This window comes from Trichoplusia ni, chromosome 26, assembly GCF_003590095.1.
Source record: "Trichoplusia ni isolate ovarian cell line Hi5 chromosome 26, tn1, whole genome shotgun sequence".
NCBI classification, from domain to species: Eukaryota; Metazoa; Arthropoda; class Insecta; order Lepidoptera; family Noctuidae; genus Trichoplusia; species Trichoplusia ni.
The window spans coordinates 3657457-3677052 of record NC_039503.1 but is presented as its reverse complement, the minus strand read 5'-3'; the positions used below and the strand labels follow the sequence as shown (position 1 = coordinate 3677052).

The window sequence follows — 19596 nt, the reverse complement described above, 5'->3', positions numbered from 1 at the left end:
TTGAGAAGAAATAAAAAAATAGAAACGAGTAAAAAATGAGTTTGACATGACACCCGTGGTAGGTCCGTCATCGGTCAGCGACCATTTGGCAAGACAACTAAAAGTCAAAAAACGAGTGTGTTGGCCCTATTTTTAGTGAAACAAAAATTAAATCAACTTAATTTCAATATTATAATGAGATCTCTATTTAAACATTAATTAAACTAGTCCAATTAGGTGTGACTTAGCATTCGACTATTGTTCTTTGTTACATCATGAATATAAATTTATCGAGGAAAAAGAATTGATTTTCGGTAGAGTAGAAATTAATGGAAATTGATATTATGGAGGTGAGAGGAGCTGGGGATGGGGCGGCATCCGGTGAATATGTCCGTCCACTAACGAAGCGATACTCCTGGGCCGAGGTTCGGCAGGCTGTACACGACTTACGAAAAGAATTATCATGCCTGTCAACTATGGTACCAATAGCAATAAGTTTTCGGAAACTAGGAAATGGAAAAACAAGGATATATTTTCTAAGGAACCCTCAAAATGGATGGGAAATAACATTGCTATATACTGATGTTACACCATCACAACAAACTAACAACTCAAGGTATGTATCAACATTAAAAAAAAAACTTTTTTGACAAGGCTGTATAAGGTCATTCCTTAGGCCTCTGTTGTACTGTTTAAAAGAAATATCATACTTTCAGTTTTAGGTAGCCATATTTGTGTTGTATAAATAGTTTTGTTGATGCTTTATTATCTTTTGACCAATACAAATAAATCACTTACTTATGTACTCACAATCTAAACTTTGTTTTCATTTCATTGTACTGTTTTCGATGTTATATTTCATTTTTCTTTTACATAAACTCATTATGAACAGAGATAAATTTAAACTTTTATTTGAGTATGTTAATGCTTGATAGTTTTTCAAATCAAAATCAAAATCAAAATCAAAAAGTTTTTATTTCAAATAGGCCGTATCTCAGGCACTTTTAAAACGTTATATTACTGACATTTTGCAAACCAGTGTTACTAAGGGATACTTTCATCTACCCAGTAAACTGGAATCAGTAGATTGATAAGGGCAGTTAGGCAATGCATTTTATAATATTTGATTGCATAAAAAAAGATTAGAATTTAAAGATTAGTCAAAGATGCATATCAGTTTAAGATAAGCTTGCCAAGTTGCCAAAGGACATAATGATACTGAACTGCCAATTGGACACAAATTCTTATAGTATCTAGCCAAAACTATTTTGAAAAGACTACTGCTTTGAAAAATGAGAACTTTTAATGCAAATAAATATAATCTGGAATGTTTTTTTCTAACCTGGTCTCAATACATGAGCACATACACTTTGCAAATATCAAAAAAATAATGTCAGTACAAATGTATGTATTGATGTTAGGTGTAGTTACAATAAGTACTTTCCTTTATACAGGGTGTCCTAAAACTCAACGATAATCATAAAACTTGTCGCATTTTTAAGTCCTGTGATCACCAATGTAACAATTTCGACGATGATATTAATCGCAACTATAAATTAATGCAATGAAAAAAAAAGTTTCTTATCGCTGGACTGAGTGATATGGATTTTTTTCCCTGATCTGTTATCACTTGAATATCTTTGAGTTTTGGGACACCCTGTATATGGATTCTAGTATAATAATGGACTGACTTAATAACATTGAGCTACTTTTAAAACAGAACTGCATGGATAGATTAGGCAGTATAAGTAACCATACCAAATTCACTGTGTGCATGATGCTACCGAGTTTCCTGTGTGGGACAAGCATTTGTTTGATCCACTAAAACTTGTAGATGTCTTTGCATGTAACCTAAATCTAAAATACAAAACTAAATTCCTAAGTGCGTGAAACTTTTTTTAAAATTTTCTGTTACTAAAAATACTGTTCTAAAAACAAATTGTCTGCATTGACGTTATTATAGTGACACAATTTTATCTAAATTCTTTCTTGGAGTTTAAAAAATTTCATCTGAATTTGTTGCACAGTTAAGACATAAATCTAAGTTATTTTCAGACCAGATAATATTTAATTTTATTAGGCTGAGTAAACATGAATATGTAATTGACAGGTTTACTTTTTAATTTATAATACACAGATTGTATTTGAACTTTTTGCTGTCATTTCACCATTTAATATCCCCCATTGGAATGTAAACTTTATGCTAACTTGATAAGATATATTTTACTTTGACATTCAAAGGTTAACTTGTAAATATTTTTGTATGATAATTAAAATTTGTATATAAACACTTTGATTACAAATAATGAGACAGTCTTTTGTTTTGTTTGAAATATGATTAAATCTGTATTCAAGTTTTGTTTGGTTATTAATATATGTAGTGATATAAATTAGATAGGTATTGGATTTTCAATCTTAAGTTCTGTGCATAAGATTCACATTCTAGATATTTCAGTATAGGAACTCCTAGACAAGTTTCAATTAATAAAAATATCATTTCTATACATTTAAATGATTTGTATTTGAAACACCACTCGACACAAGTATAGATCCTTCAATGTGATAACCGTTTATTATTAACCAAAAATACAACCGGTTTTTTTTAATATTATGTCTATTTTCTGAGTATTTTCATTCATTTTATCATGATTTTATTTAAGATACTCAATTTGACCTATATGTTTTTTTTATGTTTGCCCGCGCCTAACCTGTAATTTATGAACCGATTTTGATAATAGCTTCGTCTGAAAGTTATGTAATATTCCATAATATTATTTACATTACAGATTAGACTGGAAACCCCTTATAGAATCGAACGTAGCCCTCGGAGTGACGTCAGGCAAGTGGTCTCGTGAGGAACAGTTGCTATGGGAACGGCAGCGCGTAGCTGCGTGGGGTATAGCCTCGTACGAGCTCCACCAGAGCTCCGGGCGTATCATGTTCCCCTGTGCATCGTCGCTGTTTGTAGCTGATGAGGGTATCAGCCAGGTCAGACATCTTTGTTCTTGTTTTTTAATAAATAGCTATTGCACTATGGAGTTTAATTCTTGTGTAGCGGGATGTTTTTTGTGTTGCTTCAATCAATCGATTTCTATCAACGAAAAGTAAAAACATAAAATATATATATGCTCCCCAAACCGGGTCTTTAATGAAATGATGCTACGGTTTACTCACGCGTATTTATCGGGATAGTCCGAGAAACTGGAGTCTTTGATCATGATTTGACGATTTGGCGGGCGAGGAGTGGAACTAGCCCTTTTCCTAGTCATATCTGCCCAGAAAATATTTTAGCATTTTCTGTTCCACTGCAGGGTAAAAACGCTGTAATAGGGATGATGACTGGGTATAAAAAGAAACACTCTAATTAGTCCCTCAGTTAGATAGTTGAAAAGTATGAGACACGTATTTTTTCCTTTTTCAGAAAAACTAGAATTGACAAAGATTAACTGCTTTGAAGTTTAGGAGAGGGTGCTTGACGTAACGATATGGTAAAATTTATACTCAATCGTGACGTCACGCGTAGGTTCATTCACTGTAATTTGGTCAATTTATGTTTGCGGGACAAATTAAAAAATACGTATCCATTATTATTCAGAAAACTACAAGATGGACACTGCAACAAAAAATTTGTCATCATCCCTATTATATTTTTCGTATCTATCTATGTTTCCATATGAACCCTATCTTATATTCAGAAATGCATATGAAATGGAAAAATGTCAAACTTCTGGCAAGTGGTCCAAAGAGGAGCAATTCATATGGAAGTGGCAGGAAGTGGCTAATTTTGTGTTTCTCAGCATTCCAGACATGACTGATTGTATCTGCATAACCTCCTTTTACTCAACTAAGTAACTATCTTTTATTGGTGTGATCCACGAATGCTTGTTCTGAGTCTGGGTTTCTTTGTGCATGTGAATTGTATGTTTGTAAAACCCCCGCGACACAAGGATTAAATTCCTTGCTGCCAGAGTCGTTTTTTAAGAAAAAATAATCAAGTTTACCATGTCCGCTTCCAGTCGCCCCCTCTAGTCCCTCGCTCGCTGAACACGGGCGGGGGCGCCCCCCTGACCCCGGCGATGTGCCCCCGCGCCCCCGAGCTGGTGGCTCACGCGGCCCGCGGCGACATCTGGCTGGCCGGGGGGCAGCTGCGGCGACCCACACGACTTACATACGCCTGTAGGGGGCATGAGCCGGACAGGTGAGTGTTTGAATCTCTCTTTTTTTCGTTAGTCTGGGGAATCTTCATTGGCACTCAACTCCTTGAGGGATTAAGTGTGTCGGAGTCATCATCATCATCCTAGCCTTTTCCCAACTATGTTATGTTGGCTAGACTGGTTGTCCGACTTTAAAAAAAAATATCTGGGAGGTACGATAGTAGCTCCATCCCACTAATATTATAAATGTAAAAGTGGATGTTTGTTACTCAATCACGCAAAACGGCTGAACGGATTTGGACAACGCTTGATACACAGATAGTTTATAACCTGGATGAACACATAGTTTTTATCTCGATTTTATGTTCCCGTGGGATCATTTGTGTAACATGCTAGTATAATATACCTAGCTGTTGCCCGCGACTCCGTCCCCGTGGGTAGAAGATATAAGTTATGATTTATACCTGCCCTGTTTTTTTTTCACATTCTTCGCTTCTATTAGTCGCAGTATGATGGTTTATAGCCTAAAACCTTCCTCGATTAATGGTCTATTCAACACAAAAATATTTTTTCAATTTGAGCCAGTAGTTCCTGAGATTAGCCCGTTCAAACAAACAAACTCTTCAGCTCTATATATTAGTATATAGATTGTTATATCCCTTTTCTTTCTTTCCTGTCACGGGATATCTTCATTAGAAGAGACCCGGACCTTTTTGAGAACTTTAATCTAAAATGTGACGAAGCATCTACTAGGGGCCATCCACCCTATGAAACAAAACTATTTTAGTTTGTGCTGCTATATTATTATTATTATGATTACAGACTAGCAGACGATCCGCGCCAGGCTGGTGTGCCCTGCTACGTGACCCAGGAAGAGTTCTCCAGGTACACCGGCTTCTGGTGGCAGCCAAAAGCAGATGGTATGTTTCGTGGTATATTTATAAAAATACTAGCTGAAACAGTAACATTTTCCCACGTTATTATACACTCACTTTCTTGTTTGTTTGTTTGTCGTCCCGGTTGAAATTTGTAGCTCAATTTTGAGGCATTTCCCGATAAGCTAGCAGGCTGAAATTTTCAGGGTAGCTTCAAACCCGATGACAATCCATTTTAAAACTATTAAAACGGCCATACCCCATCGTCACGATATTACGCGTGAACGGCTGAACCGATTTCGCTAATTCTTTTTTTGTTGTATTTTTATTGTCAAGAGCAGCATGAAAGAAGAAAATGAAATGCTGGACGGAATATTAGAACATTTAAGAATACTTAACCACCATATTAAGTAACCCTAACTTTTGTTACGATAGTGATTTGTTGATTCCACCTCCGCCCCCAATAATATAAAGGTACCGGGAACGGGACCTGCGTATTAATTATATTAGTTTTTATGTACATGAAAAACGGTCAAGCATTTCCCAAGATGCTTTCAGAATTTTCATTTTGTGGTATCATATGTTACAAATGTTTCCAGACGATGTCTTCAGGATAGTCTATGAGGAGGTGGACGAGAGCGAGGTGAAGATATTCAGCTTCCCCTCCTCGCAGAGCAGCAGCGGAGACGTTGAGGAGTTCAGGTTAGTTAACTTGTTACTGATAGTATACCAGCTTAACCTATGTAGAAATATGGTGGCTAACCCTTGCAGGCTTTATTCGCCAGTGTTCTTGGGGGTTCCTTTCAGGAAGAGCGAAAGAAGTCTTACTGCTATTAGGCTTTGCTGAGCGTCCATCCATCTGTGACATTCGATTCGCCGTTGAACGGTTCACTGACAGAACGATTCACTTTTTAGATAGACCGATAGAACGTTTCAAGAATAGAGAAAAATAGAAGTATAATAACCTAACCTAACCTAACTGTTCATAGGTCAAAGTTAATCGACCAGTTTCAGTTTAATGTTTCAAAAACACACACAAAATATAATAAATAAAACAATAATAATACATGAGAAGATGTATGGAATAATAACTTGGTACACATATAGTAATATATCTATATCTATACTAATATATAAAGCTGAAGAGTTTGTTTGTTTGAACGCGCTAATCTCAGGAACTACTGGTCCAAATTGAAAAATTCTTTTCTGTTGAATCGAGGAAGGCTTTAGGCTATAAACCATCACGCTGCGACCAATAGGAGCGAAGATACAATGGAAAATGTGAAAAAATACCGGGCAGGTATACCTAAATCATAACTTATATCTTCTACCCACGGGGACGAAGTCGCGGGCAACAGCTAGTTAATGATATAATACAAAAATTAACTATGATTTGTTCAGGTTCCCCCGCGCCGGCACTCCCAACGCCAAGTCCTCGCTGAAGATGGTGACGTTTCGTCTGCAGAAGACAGCTCCGACCACTGTCCTGGACTACTACCAGGAGGGCGCTGCGGAACACTGTAAGTTTACGTACTTTATCTATTAGGGTTCCGTAAGTAAAAGGCAAAACCCGGAACTGTTGTTGCCGTTGTATTTCCTACGCGGGGATTAAACCCGCGACACGTCGTGATGAGTGAGCCCACTCAGGTGACAGCCATCCGTGCTTTCAGTCTGTGTGTAACGGTCAGGAGCTTTTGAAATGTTTAATTTCTTTTGTCTTTCTTCAGCAGGTGAGGTGACGAACGGCTGTATGGAGGTCACGGATATCCGGTGGTACGAGCTCCGACATCCGCTGAAGGACAGCTTCCCCTGGTTTGAATACCTCGCCAGGGTCGGCTGGACCCCTGATGGGAACTAGTGAGTACTACTCCAAGTCCTAAATCATCGGCTTAGGCACTTCCCAACTATGTTGGGGTCGGCTTCCAGTCTAACCGGATTCAGCTAGGTACCAGTGTTTTACAAGGAGCGACTGACTATCTGACCTCCTCAACCCAGTTACCTGGGCGACACGATACCCCTTAGTTAGATTGTTTAGCTGAATCAAAAATAATTTATCTAAAAAAAATGTTCCGCAACTTTCAAACAACGCCATCTCTCAAACTAAGCAAAGCTTGTATTATGCGTAATAGACAACTGATAAACATACTTATACATCTCTAAATACATAATATAGATAAATTACACTCAATGACAAACATTTGTCCTGGGTGGGAATCAAACCCACGACATCCGGTATAGAAGTCAGGGCCACTTACCACTAGACCAAAAGGCCATTTTATACTATAATAAGGCCAACGAGGCGAGATAAAAGTTTCGTGGTACAAGAAAGCAGTCAGTACGGCAGTTGTCAATATTTGGTCCGCCATGTTGTGAACAAGTTCATTCCTTCATTTTTGTCGAAATTCGAACTTTATAATAGTTTATTTAAATAAAAATAGTTGTTTCCAAGTACTTGTTCATAGGTCCGTGCTTTTAAAACGCGACGCTTTTTTATCGAGTAGTGTTGCATTTTGAGCGCTGGGCGTTGGGCGTTAAAGGGAATAGTCGAATGAACATGTACTTGGTAATGCATTTGTTTTATTTGAACGCTTTTTTAACGCGCGTTAAAAAAGCTCCCGTGCGAATCAGGCCTTATCTCGTCTCGTTGGCCTTACTATGTGTCACTAAAGGGGGACTGTAACGCTCCTTGCTGCTCCCAAACCGCGTGACCTCTTAGTGAGTGTGTCTGTCCGTGTCCCGCAGCGTGTGGGCGCAGCTGCTGGACCGGCGCCAGCAGCGGCTGGAGCTGGTGCTGCTGCCGCTGGCGCAGTTCAGCGCCGCCGCCGCCTACCCGCACGCGCCGCGCTGTCTGCAGGCCGCGCCCGCTGACCCGCAGCTGCAGCAGGTATGTACTGGGACCAGGGTCTGCTTAAGTGGTCGATAATACCTTGCGGCAAAGTCCGTCTTGTAGACCACAATTGTACATGAAAGTTTAAATAAATAAATGAATCTTTTGTTTTGGATATACAAAGTAAAATAATTGCGAATCTCAAGGTTCGGTTGTAAGAAAATAAATTTCTTGTAAAATAGTTTTGATCACCCATCAAATTCGCCACCGAGCCAACTGTTCATAAGCCTAATTGTTTTTTTTTTATTATTATTATTTTATAGCAGCAACACAAATACATGTCTACCCAAATTTCATGAGATCATTTCTCTGGTGATTGACAGACATTCCAATATTAGGAATCTAGATTTCCTCACAATATTTCCCTTAACCAAATGGTCAAGGATATCTTAAAATAATTTATGATATTATTTGCATCCCTTAAAATCCAACCTGCACTTCACCATTTAAATTCATACACAGAAACGCAAGACCAAATTTTAACAGTGATCATCATTCCCCTGCCTTTATCCTAATTATTATTCGTGGTCGACGCAACATGTCTTCTTCCATACCTTTCTATCTGACGTCATCTCACAAAAAACACTCTTTGCAGCCATATCGTCTTTCACACAATCCATCCATCGTTTTTTTGTTCGTCCTCTGTTCAATTTTAACAGTATTTATCAATCACTAGCTGTTGCCCGCGACTTCGTCCACGTTTTTAGAAGATCTTGAACCGTTTTCGCAGCGCACGCAACGGTAGCATTTTTCCCCGTTTTTTTTTTCACATTTTCCATTGTATCTCCGCTCCTATTAGTCGCAGCGTGATGTTATATAGCCTAAAACCTTCCTTGATAAATAGTCTATTTAACAATATTTTTTCAAATCGAACCATTAGTTTCTGAGATTAGCGCGTTCAAACAAACAAACAAACTCTTCAGTTTATAATATTAGTATAGATTTCTACATATTTCTTTTTCTGTTCTAGCCTATCCAAGACATTCAAGTCTTGATCTCGGAAACAGCTCCCGACGCCTGGATCAACGTTCACGACATCCTATACTTCCTGCCCTCATCAGCTTACGAGCTCAACTTAATCTGGGCGAGCGAGGAAAGTGGTCATCTTCATCTCTATCTGGTGACCTGCGCGTTGACGCACAAGAATTGTGGGAATCGATGTGAGTTACTACAGAACTTAGGTTATTTTGCTCTTAAAATTGACGGCCCTGCGATACTGTAGGTCGTGGGTTCGATTACCACCCAGGATAAATGTTTGTGTGATGAGTACGATAATTTTTTCTGTGTCTGGGTGTAATTTTTATTTATTTATCTATATTATGTACACGCCCCTAAGCGCTAGATCAACAGGCCAATCAATACATGTTTTATGTTTCGCAGCTGTGATAGATATGATCACCGATGATGAAAGCGTCGCGGTAGGACCGAACATCATCAGCAAGGAGCCCATCACCGCTGGGGAGTGGGAGGTGATGGCCAGGAAGATATGGGTGAGTGATCATCATGACTCGATCAAAAAGATCCCTAAAGCTTTACTTGTGAAATTTGTGTACTCACAATCAGATTTTACCAAAACAATTTAAAATAAATGTTATCTTGCATAGGATGTATCTTGTAGTTTAGTCGTATAGTTTGTGTCCAAACATTTGCATGTCTCAAAGTTACAAAATGTTTATGGCACTAATTTATACCGACCGACTCTATGTGCCTACATTTTACGCAAATAAAGAATTACTATTTCCTTTATTAAAATATTTAATGTATATAAAAGCAAATTAATATCTCTTTTCATTCACGAGTTTTAACTTCATGACAAGAGACCAGGTTCTTTTTAAAGGCGTACACAGGGACACAGGTCCAACGCCAGAGGCCTTTTTGAGAACTTTAATCTACAAAGTGATGGTTCATCTTCTAGGGTTCAGTCACCTAAATTATTATTTTTATAAAGCCAATGAATGGATATCGCTCGAGGAGAGTTGAGAAGGGTAAACTTGTTGTGCCAAAGATTAATTAATTACTATGGTAAACAGACAAGGCAATACATGACTCCAACAATATTTTACCAATTATACACCGTGATTTTTTATTCGTCTTACAAAAGCAGCCCAGTTCAAGTATCCAATGACTAGAACACGTTCATGTTAAAAAAATAGGTATTTATGAGAATTGAATAATTTTAAAATGCAATTTTTATTAAATATTATGATGCAATTCGTAGTTTTTTAGAAACACAGCTCTGTTGCGAGCGCGGTCCGAGCCTTGTAACAATGGTGAGGGGCGCGGGCGGCGGCGATTTTATCATTTTTAAGAGTATATTTCAGATTTCTCTTGTTTAATTTTCTTCGTACTTATTATCTTAGTTGATGATAAAAAAATAATAATCGCGCCTAGGGGTATTTTACGTCGGATACATGAACTGGGCTGGTTTTGTAAGACGACTAAAAAATCACCGTGTATTTAACATGTAAAACTCTCAAAGAGCAGAATAGCAGCTACAAAGAAAAAACTCAAAGATATTTCATTAGTTGATTAAATTAACAGGATTCATTAGGTTTTAAATTTGATAAAAATTATTTACTTATAAGACCGCTAATTTCACCCACAAACCGTTTTACAGTATGACGATCTTTTGTAAAATTTGTGTTTTTGAGTAAATAAATAAATACACATAATACATAGTAGTTACTTAAAGTTTAAGTAAAATTGCTACTTATAAATGCTACAATGCACATGCAATGGGCGGTCTTACCTCTAAAAGCGATCTTTTACAGACTCTTTTTGCATGGACTTTTGAAGTAGTAAGATTTGTCTGACCCCCCAGGTGGACGTCCCCCGGGGGCTGGTGTACTTCGTGGGCCTGCGCGAGTCCCCGCTGGAGCGGCACCTGTACGCGGGCGCGCTGCGGCCGCCGCGGCCTCACGCGCTGCAGCTGCTCACGCCCGTCGGACACTCCTGCGCCGTCGATATCGACGAGGTGACACACACGCCTAGTCTGATAGATTGTTATACGTACAATATAACATAATTTAAAAACAAAACTAACTTTTGCCCGCGACTTTGTCCGCGTGGAATAGTGAATTCCGACAGAAAGATAGCTGTGTCTGCGACTCTAATCGCATCATTCTCTCTGGAGAGCTTTCATTGGCTCGAGAAGTTGAGGGACTAACTCTCATAGACAATGCTGTTTTTCAAGCACTTTTAATACAGGTACAGTATTGGCTCTAGGTGCACAGTATCAAAATGTAATTCCTATGGAGAAGAACCGGCAAGAAATTCCATAAGTAAATCTAGGAGGTTCCTAATTCGTCTGTATTTTTTTCCTATGTTTGTTTAACTCACAACTTCGGTCTTGATAAACCGATATTGCTGATTGTTGAAATTTCATCAAGCTTGGCTCAGCAGTTCTTTATCTGAAGTCAGTTGTATGTTTTAGTTATTAAAAAGATATCATTTCAAAATCGTCCACATTTTCACCTTGTGTAGGTGATTATTTATTTTGCCTCCCAAAAAAGACCGCACAGCCTTTCTCAAAATAATTAATTATCATTTTAATTGTTGTCTGTTTATCTATTCCCAGGATTGCACGATGGCTGTGATCACATCGTCCAACATCAGCAGTGTCCCGGTCACCCGCGTGTATCGCATCGCCTCCCCGCCACGACTGGTTGTCCAGGGGACCATCACGGACAGACCGCCCTCCGGTAAATATATCATCTTAGCTTAATATGTATATATAAATTACGTGTCACGTTGTTTATCCACGATGACCTCCGTTGTATCATTTTTTTATCGCTGATGAATATTTTTCCCCGTTTTTTCACATTTTCAATTTTATCTTAGCTCCTATTAGTCGCAGCGTGATGGTATATAGCCTAAAACCTTCCTCGACGAATGGTCTATTCAACACAGATAAAAAAAAATTCAATTAGAACCAGTAGTTTCTGAGATTAGCGCGTTCAAACAAACAAACTCTTCAGCTTTATATATTAGTAGTTATAGATATCATAATTATTTGTCCAGAATCGCTTGAAACTCGCAGCTTTAACGGCTCGTGGGACAGCCGTTCAGGAGATGGAGACGATACAGACAGCGAGACAGGCATCCTAGTCAGAGGTACATACATAGTACTAGATTTTTCAAATGCTTTTCATCATCATCCTAGCCTTTTCTCAGCTATGTTGGGGTCGGCTACCAGTCTGATCGGTTTCAGCTAAGTAACAGTGTTTTACAAGGAGCGACTGCTTATCTGACCTCCTCAACCCAGTTACCTGGGCAACACGATACCCCTTGGTTAGACTGGTTGACAGAATGTCTAGCTTCTTGCTACTGTAAGGACTTAAAGATGTAAGAATAACAGCCGGGTCTCACAATTTACCGTGGCTTCCGAAACACGGATGAACTCGTTATGACAAAGACAAAAATCTCGAAAAATATCACATTGTTACTTTGCCTGCGTTAGTATCGAACCCACACCTCGTGCATACCTAAAACCGCAAAACCACCACAACCAAACTTAAATATAAATATCTTCTCACCTCAACCGACAGCCTAAAAAGAGAGTAATGCGTTTCTCGTTTTTCCAGAACGTTCTCTCAGTATATCAGAGATCCCGCCGCCTCAGATCTTCGAGACGCGCCTCTCTTGTGGCCTCACAGCCTACTGCACGTTATGGCGCTGCGCCCGCTCGGGGCGAAGCCCTACCGTGCTACACGTGTATGGAGGCCCAGAAGTGCAGACTGTCACTAACAGTTATAAGGTAAGAGCTGATGAAGATATGAAAAGAGAAAATTCTGGTGAATATCACCACGCTAAATCCACTGTGCGCGATGTGTTGTTTTCTGTGGTTCGAGCCCGCGTAGGATAACCTGTATGATCCAAGAATGGCGACCTCCGTGGTCGAGTGGCGTACATACCGGTTTCAAGGTGTCGCTAGCTCTGAAGTCCCAGGTTCGATCCCCGGTCGGGTCAATGTAAATATTCAAATTTCTACATTGTCTCGGGTCTGGGTGTTTGTGGTACCTTCGTTTTATCTGAATTCCATAACACAAGTGCTTTAGCAACTTACTTTGGGTTCAGGACAATGTATGTGATGTTGTCCGCATTTATTTATTATTATTGAAAAAGTGCTTTTTCTGTTTACTTGAATGTTTGTGAAACTTCTCAAAAGTATGAAATTCCTTGCTTAGTAATCATGAATCCTTCAGCTCATGATTAAGGACTCCGGTTGGGTCTAAAACTAGTCAGGCGATTTAAGTACATATGAATAATCCTTTCGAATGCAACTATAAGAAATAAATTCCTTAATCTGGAAGTTTTTGGTCTTATGGTTGACTGCTATACCGCAAGTCGTGGGTTTGATTCCCACCCAGGACAAATTTTTATGTGATGAGCACGATCATTTGTTCTGTGTCGGGGTGTAATTTATCTATATTATGTATGTATTTAGCAGGGACCGGCCGGATACTCATTGAAAGGGTTTTTGAAGGGGTTTTTTTAAGCGCTTCAAGAAAAAACCCTATGGCATATGTTACACCTTCGAACGGATTACTGTAACCCTGTTCCGAACAGGTTACCCTTTACTACCCTGTAACACTGTAACAGGGTAACCCACTCCAACCTAAGACAATGCAATATGCACTCTTTATCATAGACATTAGTTTGAAAATAGTATAACCACGAGCGCACGTGACATCTTACCGCCCAGCGGCGCCATTGTTGCATTTACTGAGCGACTTGTAAACATGGAATAAAAATCATTGTGGATATGATCTTACAGTTTAATTTTGCTTGTCGCACTTTTCAAACGTTGTGATATATATTTTTCGTGTCTATACTTGTAGACCAGGGTCGATAATTTTTAAAACCAAAAAAAAAATAGTAGGATGAAACCCATTAGAAAAGGAGGGGAATATTATAAAAATGAAAGGAAAAATAATTTACGGGTGATCTGAGGTCGGGAAGGGGGTGGGAGTGACGTTTGAAGAGTAAAAAACGGTTTTTATCGATTTCCGGCAAAACTAAAATTCGTATCGAAAAAAGTCAAATGGCAAAGTTCTAAAAGAAAAAGATCTAAAACTTTTGTGTTTACATTTTTTTCACATAACCTCAAAATTTATGTGAAAAATCTAAAAAACCAAGATTGTGGTTTTTTATTTTTATCTTTTACAAAAATTTATTTTTGTAACGAAATTTGGTGAAAACTTACTTTTTTGTGTCCCAAATACGCTGTAATTTATTTGATTAAAAATATTTATTTTTTCACCTTATTTTGAATTAATATAAAAACACTCTAATTTTCAATCGAAAATTCACCCGTCAAATCTTCTCAGAAAATGCAAAAAATGAAAAAAAACTTGTATTCGATTTTTTTTTAAATTATTATAAATAATTTCATATAAAAAATTTGATCTCATTTTGTGTTCAATAGACCAATAATCGAGGAAGGTTTTAGGCTAGGTATATAAAATTACGCTGCAACTAATAGGAGCGAAGATTTAATGGAAAATGTGGCAAATACGGGGAAAAATATTAATCTTCGAGGGCTTTCGTTCAAAAATTCCTAACTTATATCTTCTAACCACGCGGACGAAGTCGCGGGCAACAGCTAGTGACATATATGACGTTTCGCGCGTAGGTGGTTTGTCCGAGAGGCGCGAGTCGCGGCGCGACGCGTCGGCGATAGAAGAAAATCAGCTGTAGTCTTAGTAAAGCAATGAGGGGCCGCTAGGGTGCAAGTATGCAGCTCAAGTTTAGTGGGTAATTCAGGGTAACACGAATAAAAGCCTTTCCTGAAGGTAACCACTTCAAAGGGTTAAGTTATTGAAGGGGTTAACCCCTTCACGTGGTTACCATAATGAAGGTGTTAACCATTTCGCTGGGTTTCGAGGATGTAACTCGAACAAAAGGTAACACTGCGATATGAGTTACCCCGTGTACGGGTTACCCTGTCAAACGGCTTAACTCTTAAGTGGGGTTGTCCGGTCCCTGGTATTTAGAAATATATAAGTATGTTTATCAGTTGTCTAGTACTCATAATACAAGCTTTGCTTAGTTTGAGACTAGACTTAGGCCCGATTTTTCAATCGTCAGATAACTTTTATTCGACGAATATGTTTGACGTTTTGACAGTTTTTGTATGGAAAATATGTCAAACGGCCATATTTATTCCGTAGATAAAAGTTATCTGACGATTGAAAAATCGGGCCTTAGTGTATTAGTTGTGGAATATTACTCAAAAAAATATATTCTTCTTTATAATATCATACATATATTACATATGCATTCCTCAGGGTATCCGTCAACTCCGCATGCATATGCTGGCGGCGCGAGGGTTCAACGTGGTGGCTGTGGACTCCAGGGGGTCGAAACACCGCGGCCGGGCCTGGGAGGCCGCTATCAAGGGCAAGTTGGGGCAGATCGAGCTGGATGACCAGGTAAGGAACAGGGCCCCAAGTCTGCTAATCACAATGGCCGATCCCTTAAATACAGGGTGGAAGGGACGTCTTCTCTTGAAATTTGCTTTTTTTTTTTCGCGTTTTTTTTTAATTTTATGTGTCTTTAGAAAACGGCCTATTTGAAATAAAAACTTTGTATATTTATGGGTCGAGTCTGGATGAGGCTAGCACAGGACCGTAGAAATTGGCACGAGAAAGGGGAGGCCTATGCCCAGCAGTGGGAGGATAAAGGCTGTGGATGATGATGATTATGATATTTCTGTAATAGAATTAATTTGTTTTTCCAGGTTGAAGTATTACAATGGCTGGCGAAAGAGACTGGCTGTATAGATATGGAGCGAGTGGCCATACATGGATGGAGCTATGGTGAGTTGATATAATAATATTATATAATAAAAACTATAGGTATACATAAAGGTATAATAACACCAGTCTTTATAGCATATAATATATACGTCCCACTGATGGCCACAGGCCTCTTTTCCTTCAGGCGTTGTTAGAAGAAAGAAATTATAATATTCTTTAACAACAGAAGTAGCATTATTTGTAGTAAAGTAGTGGTTTTTATTTGAATTTGGTGGTACCGACTGGGCTGGGCCAAAATTAATTATTTTGTCATAATTTGAAAGCTGTTGTACGTTAAATAAAATATGCTTAATCAAAAAATATCGATTGAATGTTATTTGTTTTATTTATTGAAATATAATAATAATAAACATTTATTGAGGGGGTTGCCTCGCCCTTCCCTTACTTTCTAAAATTACAATGTTATAAACAAGCAATTAAACTTTGGTAAAGTAAAATTAAAATGATTACAATTTAGAAATAGAGAAAAAATTAGGAACAAATTGGAAATGTATTAATAACGTCCTTTTTTTCGAATAAGGAACCACAGTGGGTTTACTGCGATTGGTGTTGAATCACATTCATTTCTTCTCTGTCTCCAGTCAGCAAGCACGCCGAACCAGGCTTCATCATAAAATTTGCGACCCTCTGCGATATACAGACTTAACGACTTTATTCTACCTAATTATATTAACAAACGAAACACACACATATAACTTACAAACGTTCGATCCCCGGTCGGGTCAATGTAAAAAAATCACATTTCTACATTGTCTCGTATCTGGGTGTATGTGGTACCTTCGTTGTATCTGAATTCCATAACACAAGTGCTTTAGCAACTTACTTTGGGTTCAGAACAATGTATGTGATGTTGTCCGCATTTTTTTATTTATTATTTATAATAATTTTTTGTTCCCCCATAGGGGGCTACCTGTCCCTGCTGGGGCTGGCCACGCGGCCCAACGTGTTCCGCGTGTGCGTGGCGGGGGCCCCGGTGACGTGCTGGCGCCTGTACGACACGGCCTACACGGAGCGCTACATGGGGGCCCCGGCGCGGGCCCCGCACGCCTACACCCGCGCCAGTGTGCTCGCACACGCGCCCTTCTTCCCAGATCAGTGAGTGTTTAATAACATATTTCAGTCTAAAATTCCTATACTCAATTTGTTTTAGTAGTTGAATAAAGGTAAACAGTCTTGGTGTGTCTTATTGTCTAGTAACTCAGTTTGAAAATATAATTCGTCTAAAAACAACACTGAAATGTACCAATGAAATATATCAGATGTTTATTTATTTAATATTAGCTTTTCGCAAGCGGCTTCACCCGCGTTGATATTGGTTATATCGCGTTTCCAAGAGAACTCTTCAAAATTCCGGGATAAAAACTATCCTATGTTCTTTCTCAAGGTCAACTCTATCTCTGTACCAAATTTCATTAAAATCAGTTCAGTGGTTTAGACGTGAAAGCGTAACAGACAGACAGACACACAGACAGAGTTACTTTCGCATTTATAATATAAGTATTGATGTGTTTGTATAAAAAGTCACACCAAGATTTTTTACCCTTAGTTAAATACCAAAACTTATGAAGTATAATATTTATCATGTTTATTATTTACCTCGTGAGGAGCTCGTGACTAAGCCATAACTGCATAGATAACTGAGTCGATCACAGATTAAGCTACGCTTGACGCGGTTAGTCCGTAGATGGATGACCGTCATTATCATAACGAGTTCCTCCGTGTTTCAGAAGGCACGTTAAATTGTTGATCCCGGCTGTTATTCCTACATCTTTGACAGTCGTTACAGGTAGTCTAAAGCTTGGAAAATCTGGCAACCAGTCTAACTACGATGTATCGTGTTGCCCAGGTAACTGGTTTGAGGAGGTCAGATAGGCAGTCGCTCCTTGTAAAACACTGGTACCTAGCTGAATCCGGTTAGACTGGAAGCCGACCCCAACATAGTTGGGAACAGGCTAGGATGTTGATAATGAAGTATGAATGAGGATCTCCTCATCGTTCCACTAATCTCTTTATCCTAACTCCTCAGGGAAGGTCGCCTTCTCATCATACACGGCTTGGCTGACGAGAACGTGCACTTCTGTCACACGGCCGCCCTCACAGCCGAGCTTGTCAGACTGGGGAAGCCGCATCGAGTACAGGTCAGCAGTTTTGTAGATGATGATACAAAGTATTTTAAGTTTAATCAAAAGTTGTTTTTAAATAGCAGACATTTAAAATTGGTGTATAGATAGAAGGTTTTCTATACAGGGTGTCCCAAAACTCAACGATAATCTGAGACCGGATGAAAAACCAGAGAAAAAAAAATCCATATCACTCAGTTCAGCGATAAGAGACATTTAAAAAGTTGAAATTCGACATCCCTCGTCGCATTTTTAAGTTTTGTGATCTGCTGCTGTGATTTTTTTTAATTTCGGGGTAATCATTAACGATGCTATTAATCGCAACTACAAATTAATGCAATGAAAAAAAAAATGGAAATGGATAATTGCCTAGGAACCCGCAACGAAATTAATCAGAAATAGTAGAAAGGAGAAATAAGACATCTGTGAGTTTGGATGATGATGTATAAATATTATTTTGTTTCCAGGTGTATCCAGGCGAAAGGCACTCGCTACGCGCAATGCACGCGGCTAAACACTACGAAGCGACACTTCTACACTTTCTACACGAGAACTTGTAAAATACATACCGAAAGTATACATAAACTATGTATATACCTTATTCAGATAACTACCCAATGCAAGGACAACGCATAGCTGACTCATAGCAATGTATGCAGTACAGAAAATCTGACAGCTGTATCGAATACTACGCATAGTGAAGTGTCGTTCTTAGCCCTTGTGTTGTCTTTATCACTGTGAAATTGAATAAGATGATTATAGTCTGTCCGTTATAGGAGTAACCATTTGATAGGTTATAAAATTGACCAAGAGTCACGAGAAATGAATTGTAAAGGGTCTACCATTAGGTCTTGAAGTAATGTTATAATGATTGTGTGAGCGTTACAGCTTCTCTAAACCAGCACTAATGAAGAATAAATGATCGCGCTCATCACACAAAAGTTTGTCCTGGATGGGAATCGAACTCACGACCTATGGTATAGCAGTCTGGGTCACTTACCAATAGACTTACAGTCAAGCTTGATAAATACGCGTGAATAAACTATTATCAAATCGTTTTAGCAAAGGATGGAAATATACAATGTTTAACTTAAATAGGTGTTCATGTTATAACGTTTTTGTGCTTATAATACCAGCCTATATACGTCCCACTGCTGGGCAAAGACCTCTTCCCGTATAGGGAAGGTTTGAGCATTGATCACCACGCTAGCTCACTGCGGGCGATTTCAGGTTACAATATTTGTAATCCAGGTTTCCTCACGATGTTTTCCTTCACCGTTTGTCAGTGGCGTCTTAGAATAATTAATAATGTTTACAACTTTGGAAACATATTACTACTTGCCTGCGTTGGGATCGAACCTGCACCTAGTGTTTACAATTCCGTATATGGAATTGCACAGGAACGCTATTAATAATGTGACCACTTAATTAAGTTGTATAATAATATTTCTATCTTTGAAGATATGACTTGAAAATCAATAAAAATGATTTAAAATACTATTTTGTGTCTAAACAATTTTTGATGCAATCGCCCCATAATATAAACTGCCATTTCAATGCAATCATAACAATGCAAGCTCTTTGTAATATAGGGTTTTTGACTAAAGAAAATTAAATAGACCGGAAGGTGGATTTTCAAAAAAATATTGGCTAAGTATTTTTTATTAAGTCGAAAAAAATCAAACATAATCTTATTTTTGCTTAAAAAACTTCCTCAGGAATTCAATCCTCATGTCACGGGAGTTTCACAAACATTCAAGT

General features: G+C 38.5%; 1 protein-coding gene across 2 annotated transcripts; it reads left to right on the top strand.

Moving 5' to 3' along the window:
- Positions 1 to 52: 52 nt before the first annotated feature.
- LOC113505436 (dipeptidyl peptidase 9) lies at positions 53 to 18720 on the top strand. Of its 2 annotated transcripts, none has more exons than XM_026888108.1 (19): positions 53 to 595; positions 2766 to 2967; positions 3996 to 4177; positions 4956 to 5053; positions 5608 to 5710; positions 6410 to 6528; positions 6739 to 6865; positions 7751 to 7892; positions 8866 to 9055; positions 9276 to 9385; positions 10717 to 10869; positions 11473 to 11596; positions 11916 to 12008; positions 12479 to 12651; positions 15185 to 15328; positions 15637 to 15715; positions 16618 to 16810; positions 17742 to 17853; positions 18303 to 18720. In XM_026888108.1, exons 1-19 carry the CDS (start codon positions 309 to 311, stop codon positions 18393 to 18395), a joined length of 2724 nt encoding a protein of 907 aa, XP_026743909.1. In that variant the 5' UTR covers positions 53 to 308; the 3' UTR covers positions 18396 to 18720. The 2 variants fall into 2 exon arrangements, with proteins under 2 accessions (XP_026743909.1, XP_026743908.1); XM_026888107.1 differs by having other exon boundaries at positions 54 to 595; positions 6736 to 6865.
- The last annotated feature ends 876 nt before the right edge of the window (positions 18721 to 19596 follow it).